Source organism: Typopeltis vanoorti, chromosome 24 (assembly GCF_054136105.1).
Source record: "Typopeltis vanoorti isolate ZY-2024b chromosome 24, IOZ_Tvanoo_1.0, whole genome shotgun sequence".
NCBI lineage: Eukaryota > Metazoa > Arthropoda > Arachnida > Uropygi > Thelyphonidae > Typopeltis > Typopeltis vanoorti.
The window spans coordinates 87006719-87029522 of record NC_143572.1 but is presented as its reverse complement, the minus strand read 5'-3'; the positions used below and the strand labels follow the sequence as shown (position 1 = coordinate 87029522).

General features: G+C 38.2%; 1 protein-coding gene across 6 annotated transcripts in view; it reads right to left on the bottom strand.

Annotated features, from left to right (window-relative positions):
- Positions 1 to 22804, bottom strand: part of LOC150093521 (rhodanese domain-containing protein CG4456-like) — a 186078-nt gene that overhangs the window by 130504 nt on the left and 32770 nt on the right. For 4 of the 6 annotated variants that reach the window (XM_090413523.1, XM_090413521.1, XM_090413527.1 and 1 more), the window contains one exon: positions 11500 to 11541. In XM_090413523.1, the coding sequence (XP_090269649.1) occupies positions 11500 to 11541 (42 nt within the window). The remainder of the gene's footprint in view (positions 1 to 11499; positions 11542 to 22804) is intronic. The other 2 variants (XM_090413525.1, XM_090413522.1) reach the window with 1 other exon arrangement.

The following is a 22804-nucleotide window of genomic DNA, read 5'->3' as shown; positions in this document are numbered from 1 at the left end:
AGAATTGAAAGAAGGTGATTGGTAAAGTATTGCCATGTCATCTGCATACATATAATTGCTTGATCTTATTGAGGGAATGTCCGAGGTATAGATGTTAAAAAGAGAAAAAAACAGAGCCCTGGGACAAGCCATGCTGAAGGAATGTGGGTCTTCTTTTCCTTCCTCCAATATGGATCCAAATTTTTCTGTTTGTGAGCATGGATTCTAGGAAATGCAACATTGTTTTTTGCATTTTATGATGTAACTGAGCTTTGAGAGCAAGCCTTGGATCCAGACTGTATCATAGGCCAATGTCAAGTTATTTTGTGATGGGCAAATGAGGGTAATGTTATCTGTGGGAGTCAACATAGATTTGTTAAGGAGTGCTCGTGCTTTAGTAATATGATTGCCTTTTATAATAAAGTGACAAGAGGAGTTGATGAGGGAAAGGCATATACTACCATTTTTTTGGATTTTGCAAAGGCCACATGAAAAGCTGATATTTAAGTTTAAATATAATTAAACATACTTTCAGGACTGGAGTAAAGTGGTACAACACAGGGCAACTTCTTGCAAAGGTGGAGCAAGTTTGCACACACTCAGATAGAAAAGATTAAACTAAATTTATTATAGTCTGACTAAGTGAAAAATAAACTTTCAACATCTTTCTCTAAATCCAGAGTAATTTAATAAAAAGGTGGCACACCATTTGGCAGCTCCTATAGGAGGAGCTGCCAAACGGCCAAACCTTGCTAATGCTTCTGCCTGGTATCTCCACTTGGGCCTGGCTCCCACTGAAGAGACCTCAATAAAGGTCAAAACTAGTCTGGGTAGTGGCCTTCCCTTAATGCATAACATTATACATATCTGCAAAGAGATGTGTTTTGCATTATGGAAGATACAGAGATAGGAGTGTTGGTAGCTTGCTCCACCTTTGCAAGGAGTTTCCCGGTGTTGCACCACTTTACCCCAGTCCTGAAGATACTTTCAGGTGCAAACTTTGATTGCACACACTTGGATAGAAAGGATTAAACTAAATTTATTATCTTAGGGGTGATGATTGATAAAAACCTGAAATTCAGCAAACATATTACAAAGGTGGTGAAGGTAACCCAGAGGATTGCTGCAATACTGAGAAGGATGCTGACCTGAAGAAATAAAAGAATTATCGTTCCATTGTATAAGACTCTGATCAGACCACACTTAGACTATTGTTCTCAAATTTGGTCCCCAGGATTTGATGGGGATAAATTAACCGTGAAAAGGGTAGAGGCAGATAAGAAAGATGGTTTCAGGACTGTACAATGTTAGTTATGAGAATCGGCTGAAGGTAGATAGATTGAGATATGATAGGTAGATAGTTAGGTGATATGATTGAGACTTAAACTGTTGAGAGGTAGTTACAGGGTTGACACTGGGGAATTCTTTCGCTTGGTGGAACAGCGGGAAGGAGTGATGACAAGGGGGCCCTCCCTGGAAGTTGCAAAAGGAAGCTGTGAGCAAGAGGGTGAGGAGTGATTTCTTTGCATGGAGGGTTGTTGATCCATGGAATGCATTGCCTGATAGAGTGGTAAGAGCAAGAATGGTCAATGAGTTCAAGGAGCAGTATGATAGACTTTGCATTTCCTAGGAATAACCTCCCATGATGAGTCTTTTGACTCTATGGAGCCTGAATAATAATAATAATTATTATTTTGATGTTCTTCATTTTCACTTTCATCTCTTCCTGATACTGGTACCAATGCTTTGCTTTCATTCCAAGAAGTTTGAGGTACAACTTCAGTTCTATGAAATTCTTCACTTCCTTCATTTTCAGAAGTAAGATGAAAAATTGTCCCCTTTTGACTATTTAGCTGCTTTTCCTTTTCTCTGAGTCATTTCTTTTACTAGCTCTGGATTCAAACTTTCTTGGCATCATCATGTGTATTATACTATCAAAAGTGAAATAAATAATTACGTTAAAAGCTAAAAAAAATACAAAAATAGAAACAGTAGCATTGGTTTTTGTTAAAATAAATGAATTACAGTAAAATACGAATAATAAATTCACTGAAAAATATATTCTTACTAACTGTGACAACTACTTTAACCATATAATTAGGTATAAATGCCTTTATACTGCTTTATGAATACTATCCCAATAACAGTAACTAAACTATCAGTTGTTATGTGTGCGTATGAATGACACTTAGCCTCCCTACTGGCCAAGGTGGATGAAGTAGCCAGACTACCCCAGCATTTTTCATGGATCAAAACTTCATTGACATTCTACCTTTTATCATGCAATTACACCCCCCTCCCCTCCGCTGTTAATCTATGAACTTTGATTTTAGAGCCGTTAACGGTGTTACTTGGAATCTCCTTTACTGTCCTACGATATTTGACCCTTTTTTTGCTGCATAATTTATTTATTGTGTCTCTTCCCAAAAATAAAAACGAATTTCCCATGTGCGAAAATAATCACACCTGAAATGACTAGCGATCAGCCTTTGCAATGAATCTATTTAGTAATAGTAAATTTGCTGTCTTTTATTCTTTAAATCAGTGCAATGGAACAAGGCAACTTTATGTTCTTTCACTTTACTGACAATATAGAAGAATTTTTTTTCGTGAATTTTCAAATGTCTGTTCAAATGTAAGGTTTTAAAATGTGGCCCCATAGAGAGTGAGGACCCAGCTTGTGCCTTATGGTAAATGCAGCCCTGGCCAGATTTACGCATAATCTAGACAAACTGTAGCTAAAGGTCTCACCTCAATACAGATAAGGTATAGCTCAGAGTCTCATCAACAATAAATTCAGTTCTGCATCGGTGGATCCCAAATTTCAAGACTTTACATTTAGTTGCATTTAACTGATATCTCCATTTACTTGACCATTTGTTTCAGCTTATTTAAATCCTCCTGAAGTGTTACTACATTGGCACTATTACTAATAATCCTTCCAAACTTCATATCATCTGCAAATAATTGAATATTTCTCTACAACCCTGAAATGACCAGTGACAATATTACTGACATAAAGGTTAAAAAGCAAAGATCCCAGTACTGATTCCTGTCAAACTCCACTTGTGACCTTCCTTTTCCTTGGTACTGTTCCCCAAAACACAGCTCTCTGGCATCTATCAGACGGCCAATTTCCAATCCTATTTGTTAACTTGATAATCTAACCTCACGAGTTGCCTTTTATCATTGGCAGATGTAGTGGGGAAATTATAAACGGGCCTACCCAAGTCACCAACAGGTAGCTTAGGTAGGCCTGGTTATAGACCTAAAAGTGAACTGCTATGTTTATTTACAAATGCCAGAAGCATAAAATATAAGGGAGATAAAATTGTTTTGCTAACTGACTTTATTTGCCCAAAAATTATTGGAATAAGTGAAATATAGTTGAATGACAATGATATCTGATGGGAACAGAAACAAAAGGGTCAATGTTTTTCATGAGAATAGAAAGGACAAGAAGGTGGGGAGTGGGGAGTGCTACTAATGATAAAAGGGGAATTACACATGCACATAAGGTAGATATGAAAGAGGGAAATAATAGCAATGATCTTGGCATGAGGTGGAGGTTGAGAGGATGAGATATTTAGCTGGATGTTGCTATATTAGGCTAGGAAAGCCCTTTCATCACCATCCAGAACTGAGCACAATAGTCCATGGGTGGTCTGATCAGTGCCTTATACAGTGGCACAACCACTTCCTTATCCTTGCATGTTAGAGTACTTCTTATCATAGCAACACTAGTGTGCAACCCTAGCAATATGCCCTCTAAACTTCAGTCTACTGTCAATCATCACTCCCAAATCTCTAATTTCGTCCACCTCCTGCAGTATTGCACCATCGATACAGTACACAGCCTTATATTTCTGCAAGGTGCAGCATTCCAAAATGTGCACTTATTGATATTAAAACTACAACCCCACTCTTTTGTCCAAGTAAAAAGCCTATTCAAATCTTCCTGAAGGGATTCGACATCAGCAGTGCTACTTTATAATTCTTCCCAACTTTGCATAATCAACAAATAACTGAAGATCCCCTTCAGTCCACAGGATATATCATTTACAAACAAGTTAAACAGCAGGGGCTCAAGAACAAAACCCTGAGGCATGCCTGGTGACCCTTCTTTTTTCAGACACTGCTCCATCATACACAACCTGTTGGTATTGTTCAGGAAGCCAATCTCTGATCCATGTAACCAATATTTTATCTATTCCCATCCTTCGCAGCTTGTACACCAACTTATCATGTGGTAATCTATCAAATGCTTTTGCAAAGTCCAATATCACTGTATATGATCCTCCCTTATCCAACACACTTGTCACCTTATCACAGAATGCAAGTAAATTACTAAAACATGACCTACCTTTTACAAATATGCAGTGATATATCAACAAGTCAGACAGCCTTTTGCAAGTTATTATTATTACCCTCTTCTTCTTCCTCTCATGGATTTTTGGCCAAGAGGCCTGTTCCAGTCTCATGCCACTACTTTCTTGGTCTTCCAATTCTTCTTCTCAACATTACAGAGACTAGAAACTATCTTAGTGAATCACTTCTGGACACTTTGCAATATCTCTTCATCCTTTTGAAAACCAGGTGACCAAATCTGTGCACAGCAGTCCATATGTGACCTTATGCAACAGAACCAGAATTCTAAGTAAGGAGATTCTGGTTCAAGTGAGAGTCATCTACATCATTGCCAGTACTTGTTGTGTTGTCCTCACAATTATGCAATGTGTCCTCTAAATTTTTGATCCTTATCCCACCATCATCCAAGATCTCTTATTTCATCCACCTTCAACAATATATCTCCACCAAGAGCAAATTCTATATCCCATCATGGTTTTCCAAATTTTAAAACCTTACATTTCACAATGTTGAACTGGTATTCCCATTCCCATACCCATTCACTAAGTCTATTCAAGTTTTCTTGTGGGGCCACAACATCTGCTCTATTCCTCATAGGTCATCCTCATTCAAATCTCTCCCAATATCATTACCACACAGATTAAATAGAAATTACCCTAAAACAGATTCCTGAGACACATGACTACTGACTTCCCTCTTCCAGGATATTGCTCTCCCCATAAACAACTGTTGCGATTTTAGCAATATGCCCTATTAACATCAGATCTCTATCTAATAGTATCCCCAGATCTTTGTTTTTATAAATCTCCTGGAATACAGTTCCCTCAATGTAGTATACAGCTTGTAATCTTTGTATCCCAAAATGCATAACTTGATACTTTTCCACATTAAACTGACATCTATTATGTTTTGCCCATACAGTCAGCTTTCTAAATTACATTGATTAATTATTACCCTATACAACTTTGAATCACAGCACACAACTGAATATCTCCTTTTGAAATATTATTATTATTATTTGACACCTCCAGGGAGTCCAAAGACTCATTGAAGGAGGGCACCTGCTCTACAGCTATCTCCACCACTCAATCCACCAACTGACCACAACTACACCAACGGCATCTACAGCTAACCACCACCACCACTAGTTGTTTTTTTTCCACAGACAATCACAAACATTCATGTCCACAGCAGGATTCAAACCCGCAGGCCTTTTACCTGGAGGGCAGATACGCTAACCACTCGGCCAGCCAGGCCGGCAATTATTTTCTACACAATTTATTATTATTATTATTCAGGCTTCCATGGAGTCAAAAGACTCATTGTGGCAGGTCCTTCCTAAGAACATAAAGTCTATCATACCACTCCTTAAACTTATTGACTGTTCTCGCCCTCACCACTCCATCAGGCAATGCATTCCACGGCTCAACCATCCTCCATGCAAAGAAACCACTCCTCATCCTCTTGCTCACAGTTTCCTTTCATAACTTCCTGGGAGGGCCCCCTTGTCATCACTCCTTCCCGCTGTTCAACCAAGCGAAAGAACTCCCCAGTGTCAACCCTGTAACCACCTCTCAACAGTTTAAAAGTCTCAATCATATCACCTCTCCTTCTTCTATCCACCAAACTCTACAGTCTACACTCCCTCAGCCGATCCTCATAGCTAACATTGTACAGTCCCAACACTATCTTTGTTATCCACCTTTGTACCCTTTCACAGTTAATTTATCCCCTTCAAATCCTGGGGACCAAATCTGAGAACAATAGTCCAAGTGTGGTCTGATCAGAGACTTATACAACGGAATGATCACCCTCTTATCTCTGCAGGTTAGTGTCCTTCTCATAATTGCAGCAATCCTCTGTGTTACCTTCACCACCTTTGCAATATGTCCCCTAAACTTCAGGTTTCTATCAATCATTAACCCCAGATCTCTTGTCTCCCCTACTTCCTCCAGTATAACTCCTCCCATAGAGTATGTAGCATCCCATCGATGTTCCCCAAACCTCAAGACCTTACATTTTGCTGCATTAAACTGACACCCCCCATTCATTTGTCCATCTATCTAGATTATTCAAATCCTCTTGGGGGGCTACCACATCTGCACTATTACTAATAATCCTTCCCAGCCTCACATCATCCGCAAACAACTGAATATCCCCTTGCAATTCACTGGCAATGTCATTGATATAAAGGTTAAACAATATAGGTCATAGTACTGAGTCCTGTGGGACCCCACTTGTAACCCTCTGTCTCCTTGAAACTGCTCCACCATACACAACTCTCTGATACCTATCAGAGGGCGAATCCTGAATCCAGTTGACCAATTTGACATCCAGACCATGTGCTGCAACTTAAATATCAGCTTATCATGTGGCACTCTGTCAAATGCCTTTGCTAAGTCTAAGAAAATTGCAGTATATGCCTTTCCCTCATCTAATGTTCTTGTAACTTTATTATAAAAGGCTAGCATATTGCTAAAACAAGAGCGCCCTTTCACAAATCCATGTTGACTCTTACAGATAACATTACCCTCATCTGCCCAATGCTGTATACAGTCCCTCACTACTTTCTCCAAGATCTTAACAACTACTGATGACACACAGACTGGCCTATAATTAGACACTTCCAGTCTGTTACCACCCTTATGCAATGGCACTATCTTACCTTCCTTCCATTCCCTGGGCACCTTTGCCAAAGCCAGACTTTCATTGAAAAGCCAGGTTAAAGGCACTGTCAGTTCCCTAACATATTCTCTCAAAACTCATGGTGAAATACCATCCAGTCCCAAAGCTTTACTGACATCCAGAGTACTCAGTATCTGAAACACACTCTCCTCCTGTACCTCTAAACCTCAAACCAGCCCTATCCCTCTAGCATTAAAACTGACTCCTCTAGAATGAAATACTCCAATAAAGTGCCCATTAAACAATTCCACTATGTCCTCTGCATCAGTCAGTCTATTCCCATTTTTATCCCACAATATCATTCTTCCACAGTCATTTCTCCTCCTGCTGGCCACATAGCTAAAAAAAAATTCCCTAGGATTTTCTTTGGATCTTAGGGCCAATCTCCTCTCATATTTCAGTTTTGCTTTCCTTACCACACTAGTCACTCTTCTGGCCTGTGTCTTATATTCTTCATGCATCCTCTCTTCACCTGTCTCCTTATATCTCTTCCATAGCCTCTTTTTCACATGCAATTCCTGTTTAATACTGTTTGTCATCCACTTTACTCCAAATTGTGTCCTCTTCTTCACTCGTGGTATACAACTTACCATTGCTACTAACAAATATTCTTTCACCATTTCCCATGTACTAATGATATCCTGGCCTTCCAATTCCTCCCTCCATGAAACTTCCCGAAATTGACATCTAAGCCTATTATAATCACCTTCTTTATAATTCTGCATAAGTTCCCATCTCTTTGATACTCCTAAGATCGAGAACTACGATCTAAGGGTTTCAATGCCGAAAAAACTATCGGCGAAGGCAAGTCGAAGCAAAGGTGGAGCAAGCTCCCTCATCGGTGAAGGCAATAGTTTTTACCTACTCACTGATGAGACCTCAAAAAGGGTTGAAACCGGTCTGGGTAGTGACCTTTCCTCGTAATGTAAAACAATAATACATCTCCTAGGAGCTGTGTTTTACATTATGAGAGAATATCAAGAATAGTGAGGGAGCTTGCTCCACCTTTGCTTCGAATTGCCTTCGCCGATAGTTTTTTCGGCATTGAAACCCTTAGATCGTAGTTCTCGATCTTGAGTTTCACTTACTGGCTATAAAATAAAATAGGATTCTTATCCATTTAATAACTATTAAATTGCCAGAAAACTAGCCTTTTGGCTTTTCATTTTAATTACAAAATACAAGCACACCTTTATGGCATTCGTATAGTGAAAGTATGTAAGTTCTTTTCACTAAGCTTTGATATTTTCCTAGGTCTACCTACTCACTGATGAGACCTCAAAAAGGGTTGAAACCAGTCTGGGTAGTGACCTCTCCTCGTAATGTAAAACAATAATACATCTCCTAGGAGCTGTGTTTTACATTATGAGAGAATATCAAGAATAGTGAGGGAGCTTGCTCCACCTTTGCTTCGAATTGCCTTCGCCGATAGTTTTTTCGGCATTGAAACCCTTAGATCGTAGTTCTCGATCTTGAGTTTCACTTACTGGCTATAAAATAAAATAGGATTCTTATCCATTTAATAACTATTAAATTGCCAGAAAACTAGCCTTTTGGCTTTTCATTTTAATTACCTTTAACTTTATTTAATATCTAATTATTTAATCAAAGATATATGTATTAATAATGAAAAGATTGTATTAAATATTATTAAGCTATTTTATTTATTACTATGTTAATATTATAAGAATTTGTATTTGATAATTTAACTGTGCATTAATTGAAATGTAAATATTCTATATTTATTCCTATTTGTAGAAATTTAATGTTATGTAAAAAAGGCTCAATTTTATTATGTTTTGTTTCATGGAGACGCATGTAAGTAAGCGAGCGCGAGTGGGAACACCACGTGAGGAGAAGGTTTATTGAAAAGAGATTTAGATCACAAGAACAATTTAGGCGGGATGAACGGATATATAAGTGATGAACGCTGAAATTATTATTATTAAGAGAGAGAAAAAGGAGAGGATTGGCATTAGGTTGGAATCTGAGCATTCGGGAATCACAGTGCGATAATAGCGAGTCGGCAAGTCACTCAAGCAGCTAATAAAGTCTACTAGTAAAGAGGTGGTTAGCTAATAAATTATTATTAAGAGAGAGAAAAAGGAGAGGATTGGCATTAGGTTGGAAGCGGAGCATTCGGCATTCAGGAATCACAGTGCGATAATAGCGAGTCGGCAAGTCACTCAAGCAACTAATAAAGTCTACTAGTCGAGAGGCGGTTAGCTAATAAATTGTAGAATAACAATTATAGCTACGGAAGACAGCTTAGTGACTACTAAATAGACTAGCGATATTTGAGTTTAGATTCAATTTCAGGGCCGACCTTTCAAGGACATACAGAACCTTGAAGCAAAGCACAGAGTTATTAGCGAATAGTAGAGGCTGTAAAGTTTTACCGTTAGCTGTGCTTAGAAATATATTGCCTAAAGAATTAAATGAATGCAGGAAGAATGAACAGCTGTGCATATAAAACCTCAAATTAAGGAATTATTGTGTATTGCCTTAATTCATAAGTGATCAATAGTATTTCATGCAAGAACGTTTGTTTATGTGTATAGTGACCGAACGATTAATTCAGTTATTACTTAGAAGATTTATTTAATGAGTGCCGTATACTGTTTAAAGTGTTTACAGTTATAAAAAGTGTTTACGTATAAGTAGATGAAGAAAAAAGATTATCGGTAAGATTATTCCAACCATTAATATTTCTATACAGAGAAGTGTGTGAGTTTCATCCTAGAATTTCCTTATATTAACAGTAACTATTGGTGAGAATTAACTTAAGTGTAAAATTAAAAGTGTTTGTTTGTGAAGAGGTGTGTTACTGCAAATTTTATTGTATTTGGAACTTAAGGAACTGCAAGAAGACTGTACTAGAGATGACAGATTTACCATTGTCTGAGTTTGTATGATTGTACTTATCAGAGAAGCTTAAATGTTTGTGATATTTTAATTACTGATTTGATTTTAAGTGTATAATTTGTGATTCTAAAATTAAATGTTTGTTTTTGTTAATCAAAGATTGTATTTTGCCTGAATCTCTTTTACTGCACCATTCGTAAAATATTCGAACCAAAGCGGGTAAATTAAGTAAGTTAAATATTCTCGGCCAGTATATATAATAACAATATATTAAGGAGAAATAGTTGAGGGTTGATTTATCTTTGATTCTTGAACTAATTCAGATATAGAGTGGCGCAGTCTATAAATATAAATATTCTCTATATTTGTATTAGAAATCAACTAGCAACTTAACTTTAGGTTAAGAACATCGTAATAACTAAATGTCGGATGCAAAGTATAGATTGAGAAGAATTAGGATCCAACAGTAGTGAAGGTAACACAGAGGATTGTTGCAATAATGAGAAGAACACTGACCTGACCTGCAGAGATAAAATGGTTATCATTCCATTGTATAAGACTGTGATCAGACCACACTTAGACTACTGTTCTCAGATTTGGTCCCCAGGATTTGAAGGGGATAAATTAACTGTGGAAAGGGTACAAAGGTGGATAACAAAGATGGTGTTGGGACTGTACAATGTTAGTTATGAGGATCGGTTGAGGGAGTGTGGACTGCAGAGTTTGATGGACAGAAGAAGGAGAGGTGATATGATTGAGACTTTTAAACTGTTGAGAGGTGGTTACAGGGTTGACACTGGGGAGTTCTTTCGCTTGGTTGAACAGCGGGAAGGAGTCATGACAAGGGACCATCCCTGGAAGTTATGAAAGGAAATTGTGAGAAAGAGGGTGAGGAGTGGTTGAACCATGGAATGCATTACCTGATGGAGTGGCGAGAATGAGAACGGTCAATGCATTTAAGGAGTGGTATGATAGACTTTGTATTTCCTAGGGGGGGACCTCCCTCGATGAGTCTTGATAGACGTATTTCTTAGAAAGAACCTCTCACAATGAGTCTTTTGACTCCGTGGAGGCCTGAATAATAATAATAGTCCAGCACCTGATTACATGCCTACAGGAAGAATGGTCCAAAATTTCCATTGATTGCTATTGTGCACTTGTGGAAAGTATGTCCCAAAGGATTGCTACAACCATTGCAGCAAAATGAGGTCTTACATCTTATTAAGGTGGGTGCAATGGCTGTTTGTTCTTCACACTGTGGTGTCCATTGACTTCTTTCCAAGCAGTATACTTCTGATATGCTTTTCAAAAAGAATGTTATAACATTAGATGCATATACACAACATTTGTAAGCAGCAAGCTACATCTTACCAGTGAACCACAGGACTGAACTTCAAGCAATTTTAATCCAAGAATCAGTTTAACAATGAAACCACCATCCAATAGCCTGATCACTACATAACATGATGTTCTCAGGTGTACAAATATGTGAGTTGTTAAAACTTGACACCTGGCGTATATTGACTTAAAAAGTGTTTAAACATAAAATTTCTCAAATATTTCATATGCTTTCTTTCTTAAACAAGATAAAAAAAAACTCACCTTTAGTTTTACATATACTAGAAGAGGTTGAAAACAATCCTGCTAAAAAAAAAAATTTAACTCATAAAAATAAAATTCACTCTTCAATGATCAGAATAAAAAATATATCACAATTACATACAGTATAATTAAGAAATTTTATTATTATGATTAACAGTAAACATCCATGGAGTCAAAACACTCATTATGTGAGATTCCCCACTATCACACATAAAGAGCACTTATTATTATTATTATTCAGGCCTCCATGAAGTCAAGAGACTCATCGTGGGAGATCCTTCCTAGGAAACACAAAGTCTATCATACCACACTTAACTGTGTCTTTAACACATTCACAATTTCCATACTCATCACACTCTCAAAAACTTGCATAATATACATACTACTAAAGTTATCCTCTCTCTTTGTGTTGTGGCTGGAATATATAAAATGCCCTATTCCTACAAGATGGCCTATTATGGACAGACATGAAGTTCAGTCAACATCTGCATGAAAGAATACAAAAAATACATCTGCAGTCATGACTATGGCAATTGGGCTTTACAGACAATGCTTTAGATACAGCTTGTAGAATCAATTGGAAGAAGACTGCCATGCTCTATCACAGTAAATTTAGAAGAGAAAGACTATTTCTTGAATCTGCAGCTGCTCTTAGAAACCAGCCTAATTTAAATAAATATGGTGAACACTAATACTTCAAGATTCCAGTTTACATTCTAGGCCACCAACAGGTGCCACAGAGGGCGCCCCACCTAGTTAGGACTATAGTCTTTCATCCACATGTTTCACTTAATTTTGTGTTGCTTTTGTATGTTACATCTCACATTGTACTCTCTGACAATGTTTCAGTGACAGACAAAATATAGGAAGAATTAAATCTTATTTTGAATCCTTTCTCAGTGCTGTTTCACTCCATTAAGCCTCAACACGAGTTTCTCCCAGCACATAAGCTTTAACACTCAGATTAAATCTATCCCAATATCAATAAAAACAATAATGGTTCCAAGATAGATCCTTGCAGCACACATGGCTTTCCTCTTTCAATATACTACCCCAACCCATATATAAATTGCTGATGCCAATCAGCAATTTATATATGACACCCATCCAATTAACCAATCAATTGTCTAAACCCATCTATTCCAATTTAGTAACCAACTTGTCTGGCAATCTAATAAAGGGTGTTGCAAAATCACCGTCCCAACTGACCTCGTTGAGACTATAACTGACCTCGTTGAGTCAGAGACAGGAGATTCTCCATGTAGAGAGATAAGTGGTATGATAGAGGGTGAGAGAAATATGAATAAAATAATGAGAGTGGAGAGTGTGGAAAGGTTGAATGATTACATTCGGAGATGGTCTCAATTGGGAGGATGAATGGCAAATAAAGAGTGGCTGACTTGCAGCGAGAGATAGATGAGCTGAAAGAGCAGGTGGAATATCTAGAGAATGAGGTGAGAAGTGAGAAAGATGCGATTAGGCAAATGGAAGAGACGAATGCAAGGGGAATCAGAGTAGGAGTGAGAGAGAGTTATGGGAATGATAGAAGAGGAGAGAACAGGAACAGTAGAAGAGATGGAATGAGAGAGAGTTATGGAAATGGTAGAAGAGGAGAGAATAGGAACAGTATAAGAGAGGGAATGAGAGAGAGTTATGAGAATGGTAGAAGAGGAGAGAATAGGAACAGTATAAGAGAGGGAATGAGAGAGAGTTATGAGAATGGTAGAAGAGGAGAGAATAGGAACAGTATAAGAGAGGGAATGAGAGAGAGTTATGAGAATGGTAGAAGAGGAGAGGATTGGAACAGTAGAAGAGAGGGAACGAGAGAGGGTTATATGAATGATAGAAGAGGAGAGAATATGATAAGTGGAAGAGAAGGAATGAGAGAGAGAGATATGAGAATGATAGAAGAGGACAGAATGGAAACAGTAGGAGAGAGGGAATGAGAGGAATGCAAGGGAGCACTGGAACCAGGGAGTGAGTGATGTCAGGAAGGCAGGTAAGTAGGGTAGCACAGAGAGAAAGTGTTAGAGGAGAGAGAGAGAGTGAGGGATGCATGTGAGCAATCTAGGAACAGGGTGGTAAGAAGTGTAATGTATGGGGACCCAATGAACAGTGGGGTGAAAGAGTGGATGAGATAAAAGTGATGGTAGGAACAAACAACTTGAGAGATAATGTAAATTGGGCAGCGAGAGATATGAGATTCTTGCTTGAGGTTGTACGAAAGAAGACACGGAGAGGAAGGATAGTGTGCATGTTGCCTAGGTATAATAGTGACGAGCTGAGCAGAAGAGCAATAATATTGAATAACATAATAGCTAGAATGTGGCAGAAGAGAGGATTGGAATATGTGGATACTTGGAGGGCATGAGGACAGAGAGGAATTGTATGCGAGAGACCACTTGCATTTGAATGAGGAAGGATGTAGGCATTTGGAGAGATTGCTGTTCTGAACGAGTCGGTGTGTCCCAGGGTGGATGGTAGCAGGGGTGGCCTCTTGTGGAAATGGGTACTTGGGAGAAGGGGGACGACATCAGGTAAGGCTGAGCCCAGTGGAGTCTAGAGAGGATAATGCTGGGTATAGAAACAATGGCATTTTTATGCTTTATACTAATGCAGGAGTATCCGGAATAAGGGAGAGGAATTAGTGGTGCTGATAGCACCAGCCTGGCCAAAGATTATTGGGATCACTGAGACGTGGTTGACAGAAGAGGATATAAAAACAGGGATAGAAGTAGCAGGATACAGCAATTTTCAGCAGGATAGGAAGGGAAAGCATTGTCGTGGAGTAATGTAGTGTTGCTACAGACCAAGGAGCACAGAGGATGGGGACCAGGAGATGTTTAGACAGCTAAGTTTGGCAAGTGCAAGAAGAATGATTGTTATGGGAGATTTTAACTACAGTAGTATAAATTGGAGAGAGGAAGATGCATGTAGCAATAGTGGAATGGAATTTCTAGAATTCTTGAGGGACAAATGTCTTAGGCAACATGTAACAGAGGGAACAAGAGGTTCAAGAGTTTTGGATTTGGTTATAGCATCAGAAGAGTTGATAATAACTGAGATGACATCTCTCCCACCAGTTGGACAGAGTGACCATATGGTTTTGACTTGAAAGATGAATAGACATGTAGGAGTATCAAAGAGACGGGAACTTATGTGGAATTATAAAGAAGGTGATTATAATAGGCTTAGATGTCAATTTCGGGAAGTTTCATGGAGGGAGGAATTGGAAGGCCAGGATATCATTAGTGCGTGGAAAATTGTGAAAGAATATTTGTTAGCAGCAATGGTAAGTTGTATACCACGAGTGAAGAAGAGAACACAATTTGGAGTAAAGTGGATGACAAACAATATTAAACAGGAATTGCATGTGAAAAAGAGGCTATGGAAGAGATATAAGGAGACAGGTGAAGAGAAGATGCATGAAGAATATAAGACACAGGCCAGGAGAGTGACTAGTATGGTAAGGAAGGCAAAACTGGAATATGAGAAGAGATTGTGGCCCCTGAATTTCAGGTCCTTGTCCACTACCACTTCTAGATTTGTCATTTTCTCTATGTCCATTAAGTTTCCCCACCAAGTGTATAGTTTGCATCCCATCATTGCTTACCATATTTCAAAACCTTACACTTTGCAACACTGAACTGATAATTCCACTTACCTGCCCATTCATATAATCTATTCAAGTCTTCTTGCAAGGCCATAACATCTGTGTGACTCTGCATTGCTCTCCCCAATTTTGCATCATTTACAAACAGTTGCATATCAATAGTGAAACCCATCCCAATATCACTAATATACAAATTGAGCAACAATAGTGCCAATACTGACCCCTGCAGTACACCACTAGTGACCTTCCTCTTACAGGATACTGCACCCCCATATACAACTTCTGATACTTATCTGACAACCAGTCACTGATTCAACTCAGAAGTCTGTTATCCAATCCCATCTGTTTCAATTTATTTAATAGTTTGCTGTGTTGTCTATCAAAAGCTTTTGCAAAATCCAAGTACACCACTGTATATGCATCTCCCCTGTCCAAGGTATTTGTCACCCTGTTACAGTACATAAATAAGTTACTAAAACATCATCTCCCCTTAACAAACCCATGCTGATAACCACAAAGAATACTGCTGTTTTCAACCCAATTTTGTATCCAACTTCTCGCAAATGTCTCTATTACCTTCACCACAACTAGAGATATACAGACCAGCCTATAATATGAACCACAGCCTTATCACCAATTTTATGCAATGGAACAATTTTACCTTCTTTCGACTTCCTTGGAACCTGTGCTGTTGTAAGACTCTTAAAACAAGCATGCCAAAGCTACTGCCAATTCCCTGGAACATTCCCTTAAAATGGGTGGTGATATGTCATTAAATCCTATTGCCTTATTGACATGAAGGTTATTTATTTCCTCACATACCTCCTGCTCACTCGCAAATGCATGAAACCGATTATTACCATTATTCATCTTGTACTACCTCCAAAATACCTTTTTCTTCCAGATTTCATGCTTAAGTACCTCATTCATCCATTTTTCAGCCTTTTAGCCTTTGGAATACATTCACACATGGATGCTGTTATGTATTTCTTTGTCAGTTCCCAAGCAGCATTTATTTCCTTATCACTCAGCTTCTCATTTCATGCTATAGCACAACTGTTTCCTAAGCTTGTCAAAATCACCAGCCTTATAATTTCACATATATCCTTTCCTCACAAGAGTCTGCATATGGCTAGCCACAACCCAGGTGATCACTTCATGATCACTCTCACAAACTGGAGGAAACTCTGAAACTTCACTCGCAATTACATTCTCTGACAATATGATCAGATCTAGAACTCTCAATCATCGCATGCCCTCCTTTATGTGCTGCCTGAGATAGTTATCTCTCAAGAACTCAAGAAATTCATTTTCCTTATTTCCAAATGCTATTTCTTCATTCCAATGTATACATCATACTTAAAATTACGGATATTAATTAGCCTTCCTTTGTTCACTAATTCAAGTTTTTTATACATTTCTTCATCACCACTCTCCACATTCCCTGGTCTATAACAACATCCAACATAATATGTTTTCCTGTCAAGTTCCACGTTGCACCACACTGCCTAATAACCAGTGCTACTATTTCCCTCTTGCCAGTGCCTTTGAGAGGTAGCTGGCTAATATTGTGCATATAAATGTTGAATAGAGTTGGAGAGAGAACAGTGTGGCACTCCACAGGTTACTGGTAACTCTCTCTACTGCAGTTTGATCCGATACATGTGATCTGTTTTCAGTTTTGAAGGTAGTTTCTAAACCACCCTGTACAGAGGCCTATCTATTCCAACAAGTCTTAGCTTTTCTATTAAGGTTTGATGTGCGAGCGTGTCAAATGCTTTAGTCAAATTGATAAAGACTACCATGACAATTATGTTTTTGTTTAAGGCAGTATTAATTGTGTCCATAAAATCTTCCAAGAGAGATGTTGTTCACTTATTTTTCTCAAAACCATATTGTGCTTTGTGGATAATACAAAAGTTCTCTGTATATATTGTGAGTTTCCTTAGTACGATCTGCTCCATAATTTGATTGATAATTGGTAGTGTTGCTATGGGTCTGTAATTATTGATTAGGTTTCTTTTTCCATGTTTGCATATGGGTTGATTATGGACATCTTCAACATACTTGGTATTTATCCAGGTTTAAATATTTTATTTATTTTTTAGTAGGATAGGGCCTAGGCTAGTTGCACGAGCTTGATATCCTTAGGTCTTATACAGTCGATTCCTGGATCTTTGTTTGGTTTGATTTCTTGTATTACAGAGAGAAGTTCTGCTTCTTTTATGGTTGGGAACCATAATGTCTGTTTTGTTTGTGGTCCAAGTGGAAGTTCACGTTTTGAGATTGGAGGGAAATTTCTCTGTAGTTCATGGATGGAGTCTACAAGGTATTGGTTAAAGTCATTTGCTAGTTGCTGGACAGATTCAGCATCTTTCATGAAGCTGTGTTTTATGGTTTCAAAGGCTGTGATATTGGGAACACAATCCATTCCAGGATCAGATGCTAGGTTTGTTTCATGTTATTTTGTGCAGAGGTTAATTGTCTCTATAGTGTTTTTTTTTTTTTGCATTGTAAGGCAATTCCTTGTTATCTTATATTCAGTTTTTAAATCTGCATTATTTGGATATTACTTTAATTGTTTCCATAGGATGCCTTTCTGTGTACGTCAAGGATTATCTTTGCATTATTCAAGTATTTTGGCTTGTTTTTGAACAAACTTTGACTTCTTTGGAGCTTTTCTTATATATTTCATCCAGTGAGAGTTTAATATTGTTGTACAAAGTATCTATTAAATCTGGTGACACCATGTGCTTCCAGTCGATTTTTCTTATTCCGTGATTGAATATTTCTTCATCTATTGTTGTTTTGTGTTGCTTTTTTGTGTGAGGGACCATATACAGCATTGGGCAGATGAGGGTAATGTTATCTGTGAGCGTCAATATGGATTTGTGAAAGGGCACTCTTGTTTTAGCAATATGCTAGCCTTTTATAATAAAGTTACAAGAACATTAGATGAGGGAAAGGCATATACTGCAATTTTCTTAGACTTAGCAAAGGCATTTGACAGGGTGCCATGTGATAAGTATTTAAGTTGCAGCACATGGGTCTAGATGTCAGATTGGTCAACTGGATTCAGGATTGGCTGTCTGATGGGTATTAGAGAGTTGTGTATGGTGGAGCAGTTTCAAGGCGGCAGAGGGTTACAAGTTGGGTCCCACAGGGCTCAGTACTAGGGCCTATATTGTTTAACCTTCATATCAATGACATTGCCAGTGGATTGCAAGGGGATATTCAGTTGTTTGCAGATGATGCGAAACTGGAAAGGATTATTAGTAATAGTGCAGATGTGGTAGCCCTGCAAGAGGATTTGAATAAGCTAGATAGATGGACAAATGAATGGGGGGGTGTCAGATTAATGCAGCAAAATGTAAGGTCTTGAGGTTTGGGAAACATCGATGGGATGCTGCATTCTGTATGGGAGGAGTTATACTGGAGGAAGTAGGGGAGACAAGAGATCTGGGGTTAATGATTGATAGAAACCTGAAATTTAAGGGACATATTGCAAAGGTGGTGAAGATAACATAGAGGATTGCTGTGATTATGAGAAGGACACTGATGTGCAGAGATAAAAGTTATCATTCCATTGTATAAGTCTCTGATCAGACCACACTTAGACTATTGTTCTCAGATTTGGTCCCCAGGATTTGAAGGGAATAAATTAACTGTGGAAAGGATACAAAGACGGATGACAAAGATGGTTTCAGGACTGTTCAAAGATAGTTATTAGGATTGGCTGAGGGAGTGTGGACTGCAGAGTTTGGTGGATGGAAGAAAGAGAGCTGATATGATTGAGACTTTTAAACTGTTGGGAGGTGGTTACAGGGTTGACACTGGGGAGTTCTTTCGCTTGGTTGAACAGCAGGAAGGAGTGATGACAAGAGGACATCCCTGGAAGTTACGAAAGGAAACCATGAGCAAGAGAGTGAAGAGTGGTTTATTTGCGTGGAGGGTGGTTGAACCGTGGAATGCATTGCCTGATGGAGTGGTGAGAGCGAGAACGGTCAATGAGTTTAAGGAGTGGTATGATAGGCTTTGTGTTTCTTGGGGAGGGGATGAATTTTGACAGACTTTATGTTCTTAGGAAGAACCTCCCACGATGAGCCTTTTGACTCCATGGAGGCCTGAATAATAATAATAGTAATAATTTCCAAATGTGGACCATTGCATGGATACTGTCTTAGTGTGCAGGTTTAGAGCCGTGAAGTAATGGTCTGCCACTTTGCACTTTATGACTGCTGCAGTGTAACTATTTGGTGGTGCATGAATGTTTATATGATCTAAGCAAGAAGCAGTGATAGCATTTCCGACTATTTCTTCTCTAGTACATGATGTTATGGTTGGTATTAGGTTATACATAGATAGCATATCTAGGTATTGTACAGTGTTGTTATGTTTTTCGTTTGAAATATTTATGATTATATCACTGGTTATCATTAGGTATTCAGTTGAACATACTTCTTGGCGTAAAAGCCAACAATTGAGTTTGTGCAAGAATTTTATCATGTTTAAGCTTATAATAATAATAATAAAATAAAAATATCATCTGCTTCAACTGCCTTTCCACATTTCATGTTTTTGATAGCTTTCTCTACTTCAAGTATTGATTATGTATCCTTAATTGCATTCCTCTTGGATATTTTCTACAATGGTTCTGTGACTTTTTCTTTTGTTCAGTTGTTGTTGTTATGTTCCATTGAGTTGCTTTCAACTCCTGGTGATTCTATGAACATACATTCTCCATTCACATCTGTTCCTGGCCATATCTTTCAGAATTTCCAAGTGCATTCCAGTTGCTTCTTTAACTTCATCAACCCATCAAATTCTTGGTCTTCCTCTTCTCCTCCTTCCATCAACTTTAGCAAGCATCATCATCTTCTCCAGACTGTCATTTGCTCGCATAATGTCTGAAGTATGACAATTTTTGCTTGATGATCACAGCTTCGAGGGAGTAATCTGGCTTTATTCTGTCTATCACTGATTTATTGGTTTGCTTTGCAGTACATGGTATTCTTAGTAAGCATCTCCAAACCCATAATTCAAATGCATCTATCTTCCTTCTTTCACTCTTTCTCAGGGTCAAACTTTCACATCCATACAGTACCACATGGAATACCATGTCTTTTATGAAGCTAATATCTTTATCTTTAAAAATCTTGCTTAAACTTGTCATTGCTTTCTTTCCGAGTAATAATCTTCTTCTAACTTCTTCAGTACAATAACCATCTTTATCGATTCGGGATCCTGCCATTCTTAAAATGTTAATAGGAGCACAAAATTGTTAACTGCGTCCATTTTCTCCCCATCTACTTCAAATCATTAAGTTTACATGTTGCCATAACTTTTGTCTTTTTGAGGTTAAGTTTAAGACCATATTTAGCACTTTCTTCTTTAACTTTCATAATAAGTTCCTCCAAATCTTCTTTGCATTCTGCTAGCAAGGTGGTATCATCTGCATACCTCAAATTATTAATATTTCTTCCACCAATTTTAATTCCAACTGATGACTCCTCCAGTCCTGCCATTCTTAAAATGTATTCACTGTAGAAGTTAAACAGGGATGGAGATAAAATACATCCTTGTTGCACCCCTTTACCTATAGTGAAATACTCAGTTTCTCCAAGATCTGTTCGGACAGTAGCTTCTTGTTCATAATAAAGATTCCTCAGAAGGATAATGAAATGCTCTGGTACTCCCATTGTTCTTAACACATTCCACAGTTTCACATGATCTACAGAGTCAAAAGCATTGCTAGTCAAGGAAACAAAGGTAGACATTACTGTTATTATTATTACCCCCAAGACCTCATGGACTCAAAGACTCATCTGGGAGGTCCCTTTATCACACACACAGCTCATCATACCATGGCTTAAACACACTCAAACTCCTTGCAGACACCACACTCTCAGGCAAGGTATTCCAATCATTTACAACTCTGCACGAAAAAAACCTGCCTCTCACTCTCCTACTCACACCATCTTTATACAGTTTCCAGGGATGACCTCTGGTTCTCCCCTGATCTCCCACTATTTTCTGCAGAACTACTCCAACATTGATCTTATAACAACCCCTTACCAACTTGAAGTATCTATCATATCTCCCCTCTTCCCCCTGTCCACCAGACTCTGCAAATTACATCTTCTCAATCTTTCCTCATACTCAACATTCCAGAGATGAGAAACTACCTTAGTCAGTCGCCTTTGGACCCTTTCCAACATCTCTTCATCCTTCTGAAAACCAGGTGACCAAATCTGGGCACAATAGTCCATGTGTGGCCTAATCAAAGCCTTATACAATGCAACAAGAATCTCCCTACTTCTACAATCTATCATCTATCTACATTAACTTTTCAGGAATATCAAAAATTCTATCATTCTTTTGATATTCCTGTGCTCTTTCTATTATCCATCTCACATTGGGGATTTGATCTCTTGTTCCTCTGCCTTTTTGAAATCCTGCCTGTATATCTAGCATTTCTCTCTTCATGAATGGTTCCAGTCTTTTCTGAATGATCTTAAGTAAGACTTTACTTGCATGAGAAATCAGTGCTATAGTTCTGTAATTTTTGCACTCTCTTGCATTGCCTTTCTTCAATAGAGGTATATAAACTGAATTTTTCCATTTCCTAGGCCATGTAGTTGTCATCCAAATTCACTGACATAGAGCTGTTAAAATTTTAACTCTCTCTTCTCCCAGGGCTTTGAGCAGCTCAATAGGCATTCCATCTCCTCCTGGATAGCTGTCGCAGTGCCCACCTCACTTCACTCTCCAGTGGTACTGGCTCCTGTGTATAATCCTGCTCTTCAAATTTCTCAGTAATTTTGGAGTCCTTTCCATAAATCGCTTCTGTATACTCTTTCCATCTTTCTTTGATGTCTGCAGCTTCTGTAAGATATCCTTTTTACTTACTTTTCAGTATTTTCACCTTGGAATTAAACATCCCTGTTAGTTCTCTGATCTTCTTGAAAAGATCTCTTATTTTTCCTTTCTTGTACTTCCTGCAAATTTCCTATGGCCTTCATTTTCTTCCTTTCCTGAGCAGTTTTGATGGCATCTTCTGACAGTCATTTAAACGTCTTTTTCTTCTTACAAACTGTTGGAATATTCTTCTTTGCTTCTGTTTTAATTATATCTTTAATCTCTTCTTGCAATTCTCTTCATAATCTCTTCTCGTGATAGAGGTGAATGGAATCAAATACTTGGTGGGATGTTATTATAGACCAGGTAATGTGGATGGTGATAGTGAAATGTATAGTCAAATTAGCCAAGCAAATAAGAAAAGGGTGATCATTATGGGTGATTTTAATTATGGCAATATAGACTGGAATGATGAGATAGCAACTGGAAGTAAAGAAAATGAGTTTCTTGAGTTTTTGAGGGATAACTACCTCAGACAGTATGTAACAGAGGACACACGAGGATTAAGGGTCTTGGATTTCGTCATCTCATCAGAGGCTGTAATTATAAATGAGGTGTCAAATCATCTACCAATTGGTGAGAGTGACCATGAGGTGATTACCTGGGTGGCTACCAGTGCAAGGACCCCTGTGAGAAAAGGGTATATGTGGAACTACAAGGGCAGTGATTATGAAGGGCTCAGGAGACGGCTTGCAGGTATAGCGTGGAATGAGGAATTAGCTGAAAAGAGATCAATGCAACTTGGAGGGGATTTTCAAAAACTATCTAGTAGAT